The sequence below is a fragment of the Oryza glaberrima genome, chromosome 11 (assembly GCF_000147395.1).
Source record: "Oryza glaberrima chromosome 11, OglaRS2, whole genome shotgun sequence".
NCBI lineage: Eukaryota > Viridiplantae > Streptophyta > Magnoliopsida > Poales > Poaceae > Oryza > Oryza glaberrima.
Window position 1 is genome coordinate 5,402,605 of NC_068336.1, and position 19,296 is coordinate 5,421,900.

Genomic DNA, 19,296 nt, shown 5'->3' on the forward strand with positions numbered 1-19,296 from the left:
ATGACCAAAGACCAAGTAAAGCTGTAGCTACATGCCTCTCCAGGCTGGAAGATTTGGATGCTTGCAGCTGCAGCTCCCAGTTGCTGTACTCCTGTGAGCTGGTGGAGAAGAAAATGAACAGGAAGCTTAGTGTGAACCTGCACAAATGTGTGTTGCTTTGTTAGCTGTTTTAATTGACGGGGAAGAAGAGAATGGATTTGTAGAAACAGAACACAAATTGTTTGACTGTTCAACTTCAGCAGGCACATGGCAACTTGAGATTATTGTCGATTACGACGACACAGGACTGCACATGGCCCCACTTGTACCGGCCTAATGAACACATATATAATCTCAAGTAGCAAGTGACAGCACTACGCGTTATGTTCTTAGCACATTAGCGAACAGAACACGACTGCAAAAAAACCAGCTACAGATTAACTGCTAAACAACTCATTCCAAATGAACAGGACCAGTTGTTCTTCCTAGCGAAACTGACCTAGCAATCTCATAGACAAGACATATAGTTCTTGTCACTGCGAACTTTAAGCCTTGCATTACTAAATAACTAAGAGGTGCTTCATCTAGCTGATATATTGTTACTTCTTTCTCATTTTTTTTTTAAAAAAAATAACTGAACCGGCAGAATAACTGCCAATTGTATTATATAATAAGTCGGAGTAAAAACCTAGACAGGTTACAAGAAAAGGAAAAAGTAACACCTCGGCGAGAAAATCCTCGCCAAGCACCTCAGGAAAAAAAAAAGCGCCACTACTAGGATTCACTGCGTCTACTTTCTTTTCTTGACCAGGCATCAACATATATTTCCTTCCTCCAGACAGAAGACTGCATCAGTATCCAAAGTACAATAAGTTTGAGGCACAGATGTGCGATTCAATCGACAATATGTGCAATACTGAATGCCCTTTCAAAGATAAGGAACAATAATTTCAAAGATAAGGTAAATAAGAAGCCATATAATGTATCAATGTCAGGTACTAAGATATATTCCACTAGTCAACAAATTGTGTTACTGTCCAGAATTACTCATGCGGAAACTGTGTTAACAAGACTAACATGAATTGAAAGATATTCAACAAGTAAACGGTTCAAATTGTAGAAGTCAAGATATTCTGTTTCTATTTATATTACTCAGTTCAACAGGAAAAAAACTCTGTATGTTTTCATGGATCGTACTTGACAACAAAACATAATGGATCATGTTTTCCTTTTATCCCTTCTAAATACAGTTATTTTTTCAGTTTCCCTTTCCTTCTTTTTTTCTAAATCTGTATTTCCAATTCTAGTTATTTCTTTCTATCATTTGCCCAAAAAAATAAAAAAAATACAAATTTCAGAAATACTGGAAGAATGAAAAATGTCAATAGTAAGCTTACGTTTTGGTGATTGTTTCCTCTGCTTGATAATAACTTTTATGTCCAATGTACTCAACCACTTCCCAATTTTGTAAACCCCCTCATCAACTTCTTTACAGTGGACTTTCACTACCTTAAGGTGTTCTGATATTGCAGCTGGTTTCCACAATGGATTGTCATTCTCTTCTGTTTCCAATTCCACCATAGATTTAGATTCCTGTAGCAAGGAAATAAATTTCACCTTCAATTAATCATGCACAACAACTTTAACAATGCAGCAGTTGTAAAAATATATACCTTGGAAATTTTAAGAGTGAGCTTCTGTAGAACTGGTGAGTGTTCAAGAATACAAGCTAGTGCCGAGAAATTAGAAGCAAGACACCACTCATTGAGTAACAAACACTTCAGCTTGCTAAACAAAGGGCACCATCTTAAATCACTTCTGAAAATAAACTGCATAAAGTGCAAGCGAGAAAGTCAACCAAATTTTGTTGTGAATACAATAATTTAAGAGCCAAGACATAGTAATGCATGAAACATATTCTTAAGATGTTAAAATGGTGAATCAGATACAGGAAATAACATAAATTAAGGAGATATCTGATAAGATGTTAACGTAAGCTTACTATGTTAGGTCCAGCTATCAACTTCAAATTCTCAGCTTCTGTTAGACCTCCTAGGAGCACGCTTTCAGAATCGTCGCTAACCTCATAGCTACAATGACACCCATCACAGTATTCATCTTCACAATTACCAGAGTAACTATTACTACACGAGTCATCGCAATCCTGGTGGGTCTGACAGATGCTTCGACTAATGAGGGCATTATTCCCAGAAAAGGAGTTCTGCCACAAAAACCTTCAAGTAAGAGCGTAATGAGGCTCGGTGCATAAATGTCCGTGCGGTGATACTCACCGAATTGACAATGGAAAATATGAAGACATTGTATCGACCGGGACAAAATCTCGTAAACAGAATCAAAGCCGCAATTCTTGGTGAAATATAGCTCCTTCAGCGCAGGACAGCTCGAGAAGTTAAGGAAGCAATTCTTCAACTCTATACCAGAGAGTTCTATCTTGGTCAAGTGTGGCGAGACAAGAGGCATGCCCTTGTACACTTCAATGTCTATCTGATCGAGGTTATGGATCTTGAGCACCTGAACTCGGCACATTACGGCATACATGACCCACAGCATGACGCATTGGTATGGATCACTGCCGCCATCATGCACCACGTCCTCGTATCGGCGTGCATTGAACCTCAAATCAAGCTCGCGCAGAGGCGAGATGCCACGGAGGAGCACCAGATGGTTGACGAATTTCTTGAACTCGTCGGAGCTCTTCCATCTCTCTGTACTGAAAGCGACGCGCAGGATGTCCGTGGATTTCCAGAGGTGGCGCCATCGCCGGGACAGGACGCAGGTCTTGACGGCCTCGTCGGCGGACAGGAGGGACAGGATCTGCTGGAGGAGCTCATCGGGGAGGTCGTCGATCCCACACTCTTCGCTGGGAGACATTCCGTCGAACAGGTGGCGGGCGTAGCCGGGGCACTGTGCTACGCAAAGACACGAAGAGATCGGATGATCCCCCGGCTTCACCAGGGGCTGTGTCGCCGCTTCGACTTCGCGGCGGTCCTCTGCGCGGCGCGGGGCGGCGCTAGAACGAAGCGCCTCGCCGGGGCTCTTCTGAGGAGGCGTCGCCGGCGGTGGAGTCGGAAGCCGGGGCGCCGCGTCCTCTAGAAGTCCAGCCCTTATAGGATAGACTGGTAATATATTATAAAAAGGTAATAGAAACTCCATGCATTACGGTTTTTATTTATTAATCTGGAGAATAAACTCCAGATATATTATCATCCAAATCACTTAAGGAAACATCTCACCATGAGCTCTATAGGCTATGAAACATGTCCAAATACTTTGCCAGATGTGTTATATGCAGAGCAATGTTGACAAATGACAAAAATCGATGAGAATTTTCAATGTATGCTATCCAATTCAGAGCACTCTCAGGATATGCCACTCAATTCGTAGCACTTTTATATTATGCCACTAGGAGTGTGAATTCCTTTTTTCCCATGCCACATTTTGTCGTTCAATGTCAACTCTCCACCCTCTGACACACCAGCGAGTTCCTCCGTCCACCACATGCCAGCGCCTGTGGGATGGACGACAACGATGAAGAGTTCGTCCGTCCTCCACACCGCTATTAAGGGGGTCTTCTTCTTATCTTCCTGGCCATCAAAGAGGCGAGGATTGCATCCACATCTTGTTGGCCATCCTTTTTAACGGAGGCTCCGACGAGGGATGGGTTGGCAAAAGTCGAGAAAGTCATTCTTGAAGACGGAAACGGGAAGCAGGGGTCAGCTTGACCTTGATGGCGCAACCCTCCTTGTTATCTCGGGCTACTCTGGGCACAGGATGGGTGGGCGAGCAGAAGTTGAGAAGGCCATCCTTGGCAACGAAGACAAGAAGTGGTGGATAATATAGTGACGTTGATGACGTTTGCAGTGTACAAATAAACAAGGTAGATATATACACATAATGCTTTTTAAGGAAACCCATACATATATAATAAGCTAGAGCGATTTACTGAGCCGGATTCTGTGTCGCAGATATCCATTCAGTGTATGCCACCTTGATCTTCTTCAGTCTGACGACCACATCACTCATTGTCATCCTTTCATTTGGCAAATCACTAGAGCAGATCAAACCCAGCTCAAATATTGGCACAAGAAAGCTCTCATCCAAGTTGCAGCTGGAAGACGAGGAGCCTTGCAGTAGATGCCTATCCACCACATGGACAAGTTTTGTAGGAAATACCTGATGAACCCACTCTCTAAGGCTTATTAGGTCTCCAAGAAACATAGCATCTATTGGTCTCCTTCCAGTAAAAACTTCAAGAAGCATGATCCCATAGCTGAACACATCACTCTTACGTGATGCTTTTCCCATAGAGCCATATTCTACACAGGAAAAACATTAAAGAAGTTATACTTAGGACGACGTGGTATCTATCTTCTATCTATCTATTATATACTAAAAGTCCATTAAACTTCCTACAAAAACTTTCAAGCCACCATGTGGGATTCCTATAAATGCTCCTAAGCTGCCACGTGGCTCTCTAATAAATCGGTAGGCCCGCAATTTTCATCTATTAGATTTATTTTTAGAAAAAAAAACCCACAATCCACCTCCCTCCCCTCTCCCCACCAGCCCACCCTCCTCCCCTATGGTACGTGAGTACGTATCCTCCCCCCTCCTATCCAATCTTCTCATCTCTTTATTTCTTTTCAAGTTTATTATAATTAAAAATATTTTTTAAATAATTTTTGTATAGAGAAATAATCATAACCTTTAAATTGCACATAAATCTTTTTTATCGTTCTTCATTATCGTATTAGTGCTTAATCAACCATTCAAATACCAATAAAAGCTACTATATTATTTAACTCATAAGGAATATTTAATTTTCATCATATCCTAACCTTAGGATGCAATTGAAACTGCTAAAAAAATAGAAAAAACAACAATGTATATTATATGATCATGTATCACTTTATAAAATATTCATAAATAAATTAAATATGATAGATATCACAAAAATAAAAACACTTAAATCGTGAGTAACATTCAAAAATAATTCCTCTATTATTTTAAATCATATCAGTACCTTTCGCATGCCATCCCAATAATAAAAAAAAATATGTAGAAATAGATAATGTAGATCATATCATCATATATCACTTCACAATCATGCATAATTAGATTAGATCTATAATATCACAAAATAAAATACTATAATTAGTTCTGCTTAGCACTCAAAAAAAATACCACTGTTCTAATATTGATATGTTAAAATAATATTATTTTTCACAAAACGAAGTAATGTTAATTAAATATTTCATGAAAAATTGACGTCATCATAACTTTCATATTTAAAGCAATCTACAATATCCCAAACTAAAATACTCTAATTGTGATTAGCATTAAAAATATTATCTCCACTTTAAAATATGAATTATCACAATAATGTAAATCTAGATATGTCTAGATAAATATTTTGATATAATTATATCTTTAGTATTTAAAGGACTATAAAAAATAGTTAAATGAACCAGACCAATGTGTCTTAATTAAGAGTAATAGGAGGTGTATATGTTTATCCATTCATCTTCAATCTTTCGAGTTTAAACTTAAGTTAATCTGAGTATATAGTATATAAGGTCTAATGTACTCGTCTCACACATATCTTGCCTTATGTGTCAATTCTACGTTACACTTAGCCCTTGTATCAATTCTATGTATGTACTGCTATCCACCAATCATTGAGGCAGAATATTATTATATACTCTCTCCATATTTTAATGTATGACACTGTTGACTTTTTAAGATACATTTGACCATTTGTCTTATTCAAAAATTTATGTAATTATCATTTATTTTATTGTGATTTGATTTATGATCAAATGTTCTTTAAACATGACATAAATACCTTTTTGCACAAAAAAATTTGAATAAGACGAATAGTCAAACGTTGGTCCAAAAGTCAACGTTGTCATATATTAAAATATGGAGGGAGTACTAAAAGTCCATTGAACATCATACATACGCTACTAGGCCACCACGTTATCCATCCATCCATCTATCTATCTATATATATATATATATATATATATATATATATATATATATATATATATATATATATATATATATATATATATATATATATATATTATATACTAAAAGTCCATTAAACTTTCTAGAAACGCTCCTAAACCGTCGTGTGGTGTTCCTATAAACGCTCTTAGATTGCCACGTGGTATTTTATAATCTCACCGTCAATTTTCATTTACATTGGTGCACCCATTATTTTAGACCATTGGATTAGATCTATTTGCTTGCTACGTACGTACGCACAATGGAAAAAAAAAGAGGAAAATCTCACGTCACGTACGTACGCGGAAAAGAAAAGGAAAATTTCACGTACGTATGCATCATGGGAAAAAAAGAAATCTCACGTGTGTACCCACAAATGAAAAAAAACTTTAGATACTGTTCATTAAAAATATATATATGTACGCTGGTAAAAAAATAGATTTTTTTAAAATAGTATTTTCTATAGTAGAAAAACAAAATTTATTACTCTACAAATATGGTAAACAAACATACAATAAAAACATATGATTTAAAAATATATGTTTTCAGCTGCTCAGGCATTCTTCTTATTAGTGAGGCTTTAAAAAGTCGATCTAACAATAATAATATATAGTCACTTTCTATTTTATTTATGCATGCCCAGTGAGGTAGTACAAGATGAAATAATATATAAAATAATATATAGTCACTTTATTTTTATAACTTTTTATACATGTTTGAATGACATTCAAGGAATAGTAAATAGAATTTAGAAGAATATACATTTTACAAGTGAAATAGACAACATATGTCAAATTCTAATTGTGGTTTTTATCATAAATAACATAATGGTCCAAATAGATAAAAAATAAACGTATGATTTAAAAGTTTAAAATTATGATGATATAAAATATATCGTTACAAATAAATATATAAATTAGAAGGATGTAGTAATTTAAAAATTATTGTTGCAAATATTTTCATAAAGAGAAAAAGGGAGAAAAAGTAATCAAGAGGATAAACTTCCTACAAACCCTTTTAATTTACCACAAGTACCATATAAACGCTCATATACCATCATGTGACGCTCTAATAAATCATAGAAATTATAAGAAAAAAGGAAAATATTCGACTATCGATTTTTATTTAATCTGGTGGACCTATTATTTTCAACCATTAAATCTATCTTAAAAATTACTAATTAAATTTATCAATAAAAAGGCCCACGTCATAATGCCACTATCGTCTAATATACATGCACGTAGGTACGTAGGCATTCCTCCTTAAAAAAAAGTATGTACCTACATACAGTACATACACATGTATTTCTCCGCAAGAAAAAAAAATGTACTTATGTACGGTATGTACACATGTCGGGTCCCACATCCTTATTTTTTCTTTTTTTTTCTCATTTAGACTTGATGGAAAACCAAACTAATAATTAAACCCATATTAACTATGCTTTAAGTTGTAAAACAATATATGCTATTTCGAGTTGTATTCAAATTAGGCGCATGTCATCGAAACATAAAAAAACATAAATAAATTAAAAGTATAGATTATATGGTTGTTAAATTAGACTTACATTTTCCAAAATAAAAACAACTTCAACTGTGGGTAGAATTTCAAAAATTATTCACTCCCTATTGTAAAAAATACTTATATGGAAAAAGGATTTTACTAAATTTATCATAAATATATTTTCATGTATTATGTGTTTACTCTATTCATATATTACTAGAAAATTGAATATCAAATATATTCATTTGACACCATATTAATATCCTTTTTCTCCTACTTAGCCTTCATTCGATCTGGCTCATTGATTTAGCTTATCTAGGGCACGCGAAAAGACACAAGTCATTAGCACATGATTAATCGAGTATTAAATATTACAAACTTGAAAATGGATTTTATTTTTTTAGAAAACTTCTATAATAAAAATTATTTTGTAAAATACACACCATTTAGCAATTAGGTAAACGTGGTCACGATAAATAACGGAGTACTCCAATCCAATAAGTACTTTAGAACTTAACCATAAATTTATTACTTATGTACTAAAACTAAATATGTAGTATATAATATACTTTGTGAATCAAGAATGGTATAATATATCAATCGTATGTCCCTGCTAAATCCCATGTAATAAGTTTTATATATAAACCAATGTCACCAATCGTCAAGTTATATTGCTTATGATACATCCATGCACAATGCACCTAATAATTAGTTGACATCCAGTAAACACGTGTCATCAAGCACCAAAGATAAAAGGATGGTACTAAGTGGGAAACCATTAACAATAAATCATAGGTAAATAGAGGATGCCACAAAATCCCAATAAACAATAGTTGACTATAAGTAGATTGTGACCATAAGTAATAGTGTTCCTATATATACTCCTACAAACACTTGTAAGATGCCATGAGATGCTCTAATAAATAGGAGAAAATTTAAGAAAAAATATAGGGGAAAACAAAACATATAGTCATCGATTTGCACTTAAACCGGTGAATCCAATATTTTCAACCATTAAATTAGATTGATTTAGGTAAGCCCTCGCTCCTAAGAACCAGCTAATCCCTCTCTATGCACGTACATACACAAGAGATGTCAAAAACAAAAAAGAAGAGCGCATATATGGTCCATCCCGTCTGGTAGTTTTCTGTTTTTTTTCTTGTATCCCTAAGGTTTTCCACAAATTATGCATATATGTAGCGACCAGTCTTTGCGAGGTTGATGAAGAAGCCACGTTGCCATGGCGCTGCTTCACGCCACCCTCGCCAATTTCCTTCAAAATATTTTTTTAACTAACAATGTAAAAGGCAATCATAGACGATCATATAAACATGCGCACACCCACCCTATGAATGCACATACACATACCCTATCTCCTATGAGAGAAAAATATTTGTCAACAAAACATGAAAAAGTATGTAGATATGAGAGACTACCATTCGCAAGAAAAAAACTTACATATATACGTACAATCCAAAATGTCATATGGAACTATATTTTATATTTTTTAATTATGTTGTTCTCATATAAATTGTGCTAAAAATTAGTACAAATAATTTTGACAATATAGAGTATTTCTTTGTATATTACCCATGATCATGTATAGGTAAATTAGATGTATAATATAAGAAAAAAATCAACACTCATATTATGTTTACAAAGGATGATAATAGGTAAGTTTACATATAACTGAAATAAAGCGATTTTTGTTTGAATATGATAGACATTATCATTTAGTATATCAAAATCTATGGTCTATTTTATGGTATAAATATTTTCTTCTTTTACGGTAAGGTTATGAGGTAATCTATGGTTTTTTATGATGATATATGACTTTTTTAGTAGTTTTTTTTTTAAAATAATAAATTGCCCGCGCATCTGTGCGGGCTTCCTTCTTGGTTATTTTTAAACATTAGATTAGATGTATGAAAGTAATCCCTCCATATTAATCTCCCGTGTACATACCACAGAAAAATAAGTACTATTCGTCCATAATAAGATCCTTTAACATTTTTCTAATAAAAAGAATAAATAAATTGCGCAGATGCGCGGGCTTCCTCCCTAGTCTATCTATTATATACTAAAGGTCCATTAAACTTTCTACAAACGCTCCCAAGCCGCCATGTGGCGCTCTAATAAATTAGAGAAATCTAAAAAATTCTAAGAAAAAAAGCAAAACATCCGACCGTTAATTTTCACTTAAGATGGTGGACCATTATTCTTCACCATTAGATCTTATCTTAAAAAAAAATATCCTAAAACCCAATCCACAATCTCCTCCCACCCCTAACCCACCACCTCTCAGGTGGCCCTCAAGTACGTACGAGACCTCCTCTCCCCTGACGTACGTATGTACATACGTCTCTTCCTCTCCTGTACTTCCTTTTGTCTTGCCATTTTCCATTCAATCTACCAATTTTCTACCTAGAAAAATTCAATATGTAAATAAAAGTAAATTCTCTAAATGATTATAATTTTTACATTATATTTTATTTATCTACATTGGCCATGTTTGGATATACAAGAATATATCTTTTGGAAAAAAAATCCTATCTTTTACATGAAAAATAAAAAGTAATTAAATATTAAATTAATAACATATATATGATCTTCGCTCCTCTCTCCTTGCTCACTTTCTCCTCCCTATTTTGTAGCTAGCAACTCATTATATAAATAAAAAGAGTAAATTTCATAATACTATATCTATCTATCTATCTATCATATACTTTTTCCGTCCCAGAATATAGGATGGGTCTCATCCTATCCTAGGTTGTTACATTCTAGGACAGAGGCAGTACTAAAAGTCTATTAAACTTCCTACAAATGCTCCTAAGCCACAACATGGCGCTCTAATAAATTAGAAAAATCCAAGAAATTCTGAGAGAAAAGCAAAACATCCGAGATGAACCACCACACCTAAGACAGCTAAGGTGATTTACCAAGGTCATCACGAGTATCGCAGCAATACTGATTTGCCAAGGTGAAGATGAATCAAATCATCAGTGTATAATGTTTGTTTTGTTAATAACACTTCAATTTTAATTTGAATTTAATTTAGTAAACATGATTTCTTAACAAAATAAGTCTACTTTCTTTCTCGATAACTGGATGGATAATTACTCATAGGGATGAATTAAATATTTTGTTGTATAAAACTAACAAATAGCTTATAAAAATTATCAAAGAATATCGTTGAAAAACAATCATAGAGAAATACTTTTTTTGAAATTTGAAGCGTAGCATATACTGTCTGGTTAATATTCCAATCTTATAAATTTCTTGAACACAACTTACGATATATGCCCGCGTATACGCGCGGGCTACCTTCCTAGTTATATATAACAAGTGCATATGCTATATATAGTGATGACCTGGTGCCATGTAACCAACCGTTCCAGACATGCTAGCAACAATCATCGAGTTGTCATCGCCTAATAGCAACTTCGCAATGCCAAAATCCGCCACATGTGCTGTCATGTCATTGTCAAATAGCACATTGCTAGGCTTCAAATCACAGTGCAAAACCACCTCGTAGTGCTCATGGTGCAGATAATGAACTGCCATGGACACATCGAGCATGATATTCAGCCTCTCGAGGAATCCCAGGTGCATTGTGCCCTCGGAGCAGTGTAGCAGTTTCTCTAAGCTGCCATTTGGCATGAACTCAAGAACCAATGCTTTGAAGTCCATGTTCGAACAGGTATTTAGTATCTTTATCAGGTTGCGGTGTCGCACCATGCGTAGTATATGACACTCAGCATCAAAGATTCTGATCGAATGCTCCAGCTTCATGTCTAGAACTTTTATAGCAACAACCAAACCACTGCCAAGTTGGCCTTTAAATACTTTTCCAAATCCTCCAGATCCCAACAGGTTATCATCGCTGAAATTCTCAGTGGCAAGGACGAGATCATGATAGGTGAGTAACTGAGGGCCTATGACATCTGCCATATCACCATAAGCTTTGGCCTTCTTGTGTTTCTTTTCAAACATTAAGTATAAGAAAACAGCAAGGATGCCAGAAGCTACCAAGATGGCTGGGAGTAGAAGTTTTAGAAGAGGTCTGCTATAAGGGTGAGACTTTTTAAGACAGGGTGAAAATCCAAGACGTGGAGAACCACATAACCCAGCATTCCCAATCAAAGATTGTCTCGTAAGGTTATTAGAGAAAATTCCTCCCTCTGGTATTGGGCCTTCGAGCCTATTGAAGGAGAGGTTCAGCATAGTCAAGTCGGTAAGATTTTCAAGGAACATGGGAATGGAACCAGAGAGGTTGTTTGAGGAAAGGTCTAACCATGTTAAGCTAGTTAGACTTTGGAGAGTGCTAGGAATTGAACCTTCCAAGGAGTTGTGTGAGAGAATCAGATAGGTTAGCATATTGAGCTGTCCCAATGATTCTGGGATGCTTCCATTCAAGAAGTTACTAGAAACATCAATTTGGTCGATTTGTCTTAGGCCAGCAATGTCGGCTGGCAGAGCACCGACAATGGAATTACAGGAAAGATTTATTTGGATAAGGTTATGTAGTTGGAATAAGCTTGCTGGTATCTTTCCACTTAACTGGTTGTTGGACAAGTCAATGTAATCTAACCTGCTAAGATTGCCAATGCTATCTGGTATGGAGCCAGAGATTTTGTTCCTTTCAAGAAATAGTCGTTGTATACTCAAAAGCGTGCCAATCTGTGTTGGTAAAGGGCCTAAAATGTGATTGTTAGAGACATCAAGCAACCCGAGATTTCCCATCGTAGCGATTGATTCTGGAATTGCCCCAGTGAGTTGGTTGTAACCAAGATCTATCAGTTCAAGGCTGCTTAAGTTGGACATTTTTTCTGGAAGACTACCTGCCAACTTATTATGATCTGCAATGAAACTAATTAACCGTGCCGAGAGATTACCCAAATGGTCTGGAAGGGCACCTACGAAAGAATTATGGTCCAAGATAAGGTCTTCCAGCTGCCTACATTCTGAAAGAGATGACAAGAAGCCCATATTCCCCTCTAGGTTGTTGTGGGATAGAACGAGCTTCTGTAAAGCAACAATGTTCCCCAGTGTCCGCGGTACCGAGCCAGACAACTGATTAGCTGAAAGAAACAAGTACACAAGTTTCTGAAGTAATCCTATCTCTGGTGGAATATTTCCTATAAGGTTGCCAAAAGAGAGCTCTAGTACTGTGAGGCGGGTGAGGTTGCTAAGAACAGCTGGGATTGTACCAACAAGGTTGTTTCCACCCAGTGAAACTACTTCAAGTCGTGACAATTTAGCTAACCATGTTGGGAGAACATCCACGAAAGAATTGCTATATAAATAGATTTCTCTTAAGTACTGGCATGATGCAAGCCCCACAGGAAACCGACCGGCAAATCTGTTCTGGGCGAGGGAAATAAATCGTAGCATAGGGAGCCTGAATGTCTGATTATTGTTTGGTATTGGTCCGGTTAGGTTCCCGTTGCCTGCCAGCGCCATGACTCGAAGCCAGGACATGTTGTACAGGGCTTGTGGCACTAGGCTGGAGAGCTGATTGTACTGCATGTCTAGAATCTCGAGTTGAGACAGGGAGGCAACACCATCCGGTATAGGACCTGATAGGCTGTTGTTTCCGAAAGATAGGTACCTCAAGGGAGGCGTGTTGTTGAATAGAAAAGGCGGGATCTGCCCACTCAAGGAGTTCCCTTCTAGAGAAATCACCTGAAGATTGTGCAGATGCAGCAACAACTCTGGAGGTATCTGACCGGAGAGTTGGTTGCTGCCTAATTCAAGAACCTCGAGCCTTGCTAGGTTTCCCAGGTCAGGAGGAATCCTACCAGAGAGGCTGTTTTCACCTAGACAGAGATGTCTAAGACGGCGTAGCTTGCCAAGATCAGCTGGGATGGAGGCCGTGAGGTTGGTGTCGGTGAGCCTGAGGAAGGAGAGAAACGAGAGGTTACCGAGGAGAGGAGTGATGGGTCCATGGAGGGGCGTGTGTGGCAGCGACAGTCCAGTGACACGACGATGTCGGCGGCGGCGGCTGCAGGTGACACCAAGCCAGTGGCAGAAAGAGGTGCTGGTGCTCCAGTTGCTTGTCAGAACGCCGAGGGGGTCGGTAAGCTGGGACTTGAAAGCCAGCAGGGCGGCGAGATCGGTGTCGCTGCTGCCATTGGCGGTGGTCGTCGGACTTGGAGAAGAATAGCATGAGGTGGACGATAGCACTACTACTAGTACAGCAATGGAAACGCATGCTGATGATGTAGTGGCCATTTGAGCTCTGCTCGATCGTGTGGCTGTACATGTTCTCGTGCAAGCAGATACTACACCAGAAAAAATAGTGCTCATCAATTTATATGGGGAACGAGCTAGCGCATGTGGTTGTGCACACAATTTTTTCTGTTTATTTCAACATGTGGACCGTACTTGCCCGGCAGGCTGCAGTAGCCGCATGGCAAGGGATAGCCAATTTTAATGCTAGAGCCTAGAGCTATCAGTTAATCCTAGACCTGAGTGCCACTGAAAAAGAAAATGAGAAAAACAATGCCCACAACTAGGGGTGAAAATGGGAAACGGACGGAAATCATCTTTATCATTTTCGTTTTCATATATATTTTTTAATCGGAATCGGAAACCCTAGATACGAAAGCGGAACCGAATATTATCGAAATCGAAAACGGAGCGAAAACGAACCGGCGCGAATACGGTAATGAAAATTTATCGGAATAAAAAAAAACCCCTCAAACTGATAAATCCAATTCTCAAGTCTCAACGGTCAATAGTTCAACATAAAACATAATCATATAAGTCAAATTGTTAAGTATTAATAGTACATCACAAAACACAATCTATGAAACAAATTAGTAATGCTCTTGATAAATCCCAATGCAAGTAAAAAAATATTCTTATATAATTTTATATTTGCATAACAAATATTTTTTTAAAAAATAATAGCCAAATATCATGGTATTCACTATTCAGTGCTTAAAAAAATAATTCAGGGTATTTTGTGATTTCTGGAAATTCCGAGAAAATTTCTGGAATGTTTTCGACAGATTCTGAGTTCCAACGAAAACTACCCTTATCATTTTCGATTCTGTTTCCGAGGAAATATTTACGAATCCGTTTCCGTTTCTAAAAAATTCCGAAAAAAATTCCGATCGACAGATTCGTTTTCGAAAATAGGTCCGGAATCTGGAAAGTTTATGTACCGTTTTTACCCGTGGCCCACAACGAGACCAAAATTGAGGGTGTTGACGCTGATTCAGGTCACATTTTTACTATCAACAGAGGGCATGCATTTACAACACGAATTGATATAAACCGTCTACAAGAGATGCCAACTACTCCCTCCGGTTTCATTTTAATTGACGCTTTGGACAATGACACGCTCTACAAGATATATCCTTGACCTTATTTTTCTATTATAATATATACAATAAATAAATGCATGTTTACTTTTATTATAGTGTTTTGAAGGACAAATCTATATATGTTTTTCTAGTTTCTTTAAACTAAATATTTTTAAAGTTATTGATGCTCTATATTTAAAGTTATTGATGATCAAAGCTATAAAAGTTTAACCTCAACTTTGTCCAAAACGTCAATTAATATAGAACCAGAGGGAGTAGACAATTTGATGATATGTGGGTGTGTTTAGATCCAAACTTTGGATCCAAAGTTTGCAAAATTCCATCACATCAACCTGTCATACACACACAACTTTTCAGTCACATCATCTCCAATTTCAACCAAAATCCAAACTTTAGATGGAACTAAACGCAGCCATACTAGGAGGTCTGATGCTTCTTCGTCACCGGCTGCTTCCATGTTAGTTGTTGACTTGTTGTGGACCTATTAACCTTACACGGTCCCCTCCTTCATATGCATAACCATATGATCACACCAGCGGTGCAAGCTGAAATGTTCATTCTTGCAGGAAGCCAGGAACCCTGGAGGCCAACTCCAGAGTTGATGTAGGAGTACTATTGATTACTGGCATGCTGCCCTATAGCCACCGTCACAGGTAAATGCGCACGGATAAATGGCACAGAACGTACCCAGCTGTACAGGGAAGTAATCAATAATGTTGACAACGAGGTGCTCTCCAATGCCCTGTTGGACCGAACTTCCAAGAAATTATAAGAACCAACCGTATCAGTCTAACCATTGAGAGTAAGTATAATACTGAGCTATAAGCCTACTATAGCTTAGGTGGAGGAGAGAGATAGTGAAAAATCAAGGGTGTTGGCTCTCATGCAAGAGCTAGCTTATCATAAACTCCAAAACAAATACATTAAATGTATAAGTGAGAGATAGAGAGAATAGAAGAAAATTATAACCAACTTTATAGTTAATCTATTATATATGTTGGTTTTAGATAAGCTAATAGCAGAAAGTGAGCTATACTATTATCCTTGCTCTGGCATGGAAACTTGATTGAGTTCAGTCGCCTCATCCATGGTCCAACCATTCAGGAGGTTCTACGCATGCGACGCCTCTTCTATAAATAGAGCAGAGGTGGCACAGCTGTCTTCGCAGACAAAGCTTGCTAGCTCTACACACTCACAGAAGTTCAGAAATAGCTGCGAAGTTCCCAATTCTTCTTGGTGTCATATTGGCCACTCTCCTTCTCGTCTCCCACGATGTAGCGCATGCAGCAGGTACGGTGGTTTTCAAACTGAGGGTGTGTTTGGTTCTCTGGGTGTAAAATTTTTTGACGTATAGGGACACACATTTGAAGTATTAAACATTGACTAATAACAAAGCAAATTACAGATTCCGCCTATAAACTGCGAGACGAATCTTTTGAGCCTACTTAATCCGTCATTAGCACATGTGGGTTACTATAGCACTTATGGCTAATCATGGCGTAATAAGACTCAAAAGATTCGTCTCGCAATTTACAGGCGAACTGTGCAATTGGTTTTTTTCATTCATATTTAATACTCCATGCATGTGTTCAAACATTCGATGTGACGTTTTTGGAAGAAATTTTTTGGGATCTAATTAAACACACCCTGATATATATACTATTCCCTCCGTTTCACAATGTAAGACTTTCTAGCATTGCCCACATAAATATAGATGTCAGTGGCGGATCCAGGATTTATGTGATGGGTATTCGGAATTCTAAAATAACAGATATATCGATACCGATTGACATATATTGACTGTACGATACATCATTTTGATGCATAATCTTTACTACGAATTGTGAGCATATATAATAAAATATATAGAAACATTTATAATTTCCTATCATCAGCATCAAACAATTTTCTATTGATCTAATCATCTAAGTATGAGTGAAGAGTACCAAAGAATTCGGAATTTTTGGAGATTGTATAGCATAGGTCGACAGCTTTATGTAGCAAAGATATTCTGATTTATTGCTAATGAAGGAAAACACTCATAAACCACGAAGAAACTAGTAGCTAGCAAAGGAATATAACTTATTTCGGTAGGACAATTGATATCAATTAGACAACAACATGTAGAGAAAAATAACTGAGTGGGCAATATATATATGTATATACAATTTGCAAAGATAACTATTCCCTCCGTTTTATAATGTAAGACTTTTTAACATTGTCCACATTCATATAGATGTTAACGAATCTAGATACAAAATCTTACATTATGAAACGGAGGAAGTAGGCATTAAAGTAATTGCTTATTAATTGCCACAACCAAAATGTAAACAAGAAAATCAAATTAGCATGAATATATTACAAAAGAAAGGGAGGGACTAGGAAGACTATTGATCTTGTTGGGCTGAGGAGAGCTAGAAAAGGGTGGAATTGAATTGTTAGGGTATAAATATCACAAATCAAGATAGACTATGGTGGTACATATAAATTATGGTCAATATATATTAGATTTGTGTCCAAAATTCATGGGTATTCAGGTGAATACCCATGAATTATGTGGGATCCGCCCCTGATAGATGTTAATGAATCTAAACACATACATATGTCTAGATTCATTAACATCTAAATGAATGTAGGCAATGCTAGAAAGTTTTACATTGTGAAACGGAGAAAGTAGTAGAATTATTGTCAAGAAGAACTGGTATTTTTAGTTGTTAGTTGTATGCAGGAGATGCTCGCTACGCTAGTAACACCAACTACATTCTTTTGCAGAACAAGCGGGGCCATCGGAGCCACAACTTCCAGAGGGGTATGGTTCAGGCTATATGCAACCTGGGCACGGTGGTGCCTATTATACGCCCCCCTATACCGGAGGTGGTGGCAACGGTCAAAACGGTGGTGGTGGCAGTGGTTATTATCATAATCCTTGATGTGGATCAGTATTGCTATAGGTGGTGGTATGCAATAGACAACGCTATATGTGTATCTAGCTATGAAATAAGGCATCGTTCATCAGCTTGAAAACACTTTCTATCTCTATGTGTTTTTTTTTGGCGAACCTATCTATCTATGTGTATCGATCTAGCTACCGAATTTGACATCGTTCGTCAGCTTGAAACGCTTGGATAAAAACTGGATTGTTTTGCTGACAGAATTGAAGATAAAGATCCATAAGTTTTATAGATAATGGAAGGTTTCCCACATTGAAACATGTAGCCAAGATATAAAAAACTCTGATAAGAAAAACAACAAAGTAAAAGAAAAGAAAGAAATAGAAAAACAACAAAGTAAGAGAAAAGAAAGAAATTCAAAATCTTGAAATTGCGGCCGGAGTAATCCTTCTTTTCACAGCTTGTTCTGTAATGTTAACACAAACCAAATCCAACATAGGGGAAGAGAAATAATTTCATCTTGCTTGAAGTTCTGACCACCAAACCAAGACCACTTATAGAAGCATATCCATAGGGCATTCATAGTGCAAGCTATGGGGCCCATACCCTTAGCCTCAAAACTTGGCCCAAAGAACCCACCCCACAGTACAAGCACCCACCCATAGTTGTCTAGATTAATTGGATGGAGGTACTAAGTCAGGGTACCAAGCCCACAGTGGGGCGTGACCCTAGCGCCCAACCCGGTGGACCCCACGAAAATTTATTTCCTCCGCTTTCCGTTCCAACCCTCGCCTCCTCTCCTCAATGGCATCGATCGAGTACTACTTCTCCTCTCCATCCTCGAGTTGAGTACTACTCCACCGCTCCTCCTTCTCCTCCCTTTGCCGCGACGCCGACGGGAAAATCCGGCGAGGAGGCGTCCCCAGCGGCGGTGGCTGGCGCGGTGGCAGGAGGCGTCCTCGGCAGCAGCGGCTGGCGCGGCGAGGAGGAAGCGAGCGCAGGAGAAGGACGGAAGCGGGCGGCGTCCTCGGTGGTCGGCGCCGGATCTCCTCCCTCCGGCGCCGGCAGCCGCGGCTGCCGGCCCGCGCGGTGGTGGTGGCTGGCCCGGCGACGGGAGACGTCCCTAGCGGGAGCGGCTGGCGCGGCGGCTTGATATAATGATAGATTGGCTCCAACTCCGATTATTGATTGTTGTTTTTGTGCATGTGAGATGTGTTGTTCATTGGTTAATATGAGATCTAGGGCCTGGGTTCCTCTTGTGTTCTTGGGACAGATCGAGATTTCTTTGTTTCTTTTGCTTCTTGGTGATTCCTCTTGTGTTCTTGGGACGGATCGAGTTCTTGCTTGGGAAGTTCTTGGGGTGTTTCGGTGGCGGGAAGAAGGAAATAGGTGTGGCGGGAGAGGATTTTGGAGGGCAAATCGAAGATTTCGCCAGGAGGTATGGGCGCGAGGTCATGAGAGAGCGAGGCGACGCTGCCCACAGCACGCGTGCCCGTGACTTTCGGCGTCGCGCGCTCCCTCACTTGGACCAGGTTCCTCGCGGCTTTGCTTGGGGCCGA

The 19,296-nt window shown here is 38.1% G+C and overlaps 1 protein-coding gene and 1 pseudogene across 2 annotated transcripts; both read right to left on the reverse strand.

Annotated features, from left to right (window-relative positions):
• Positions 1-3: 3 nt before the first annotated feature.
• LOC127754514 (F-box protein At4g22280-like) lies at positions 4-3,167 on the reverse strand (annotated as a pseudogene).
• Positions 3,168-3,241: 74 nt separating this feature from the next.
• LOC127754512 (probable LRR receptor-like serine/threonine-protein kinase At3g47570) lies at positions 3,242-13,780 on the reverse strand. 2 transcript variants are annotated; one of them, XM_052280070.1, is made up of 2 exons: positions 10,884-13,780; positions 3,242-4,316 (listed from the first exon to the last, which is right to left on the reverse strand). In XM_052280070.1, exons 1-2 carry the CDS (start codon positions 13,744-13,746, stop codon positions 3,940-3,942), a joined length of 3,240 nt encoding a protein of 1,079 aa, XP_052136030.1. In that variant the 5' UTR covers positions 13,747-13,780; the 3' UTR covers positions 3,242-3,939. The 2 variants fall into 2 exon arrangements, with proteins under 2 accessions (XP_052136030.1, XP_052136031.1); XM_052280071.1 differs by having other exon boundaries at positions 3,253-4,316; positions 13,437-13,780.
• Between the last annotated feature and the right edge of the window lie 5,516 nt (positions 13,781-19,296).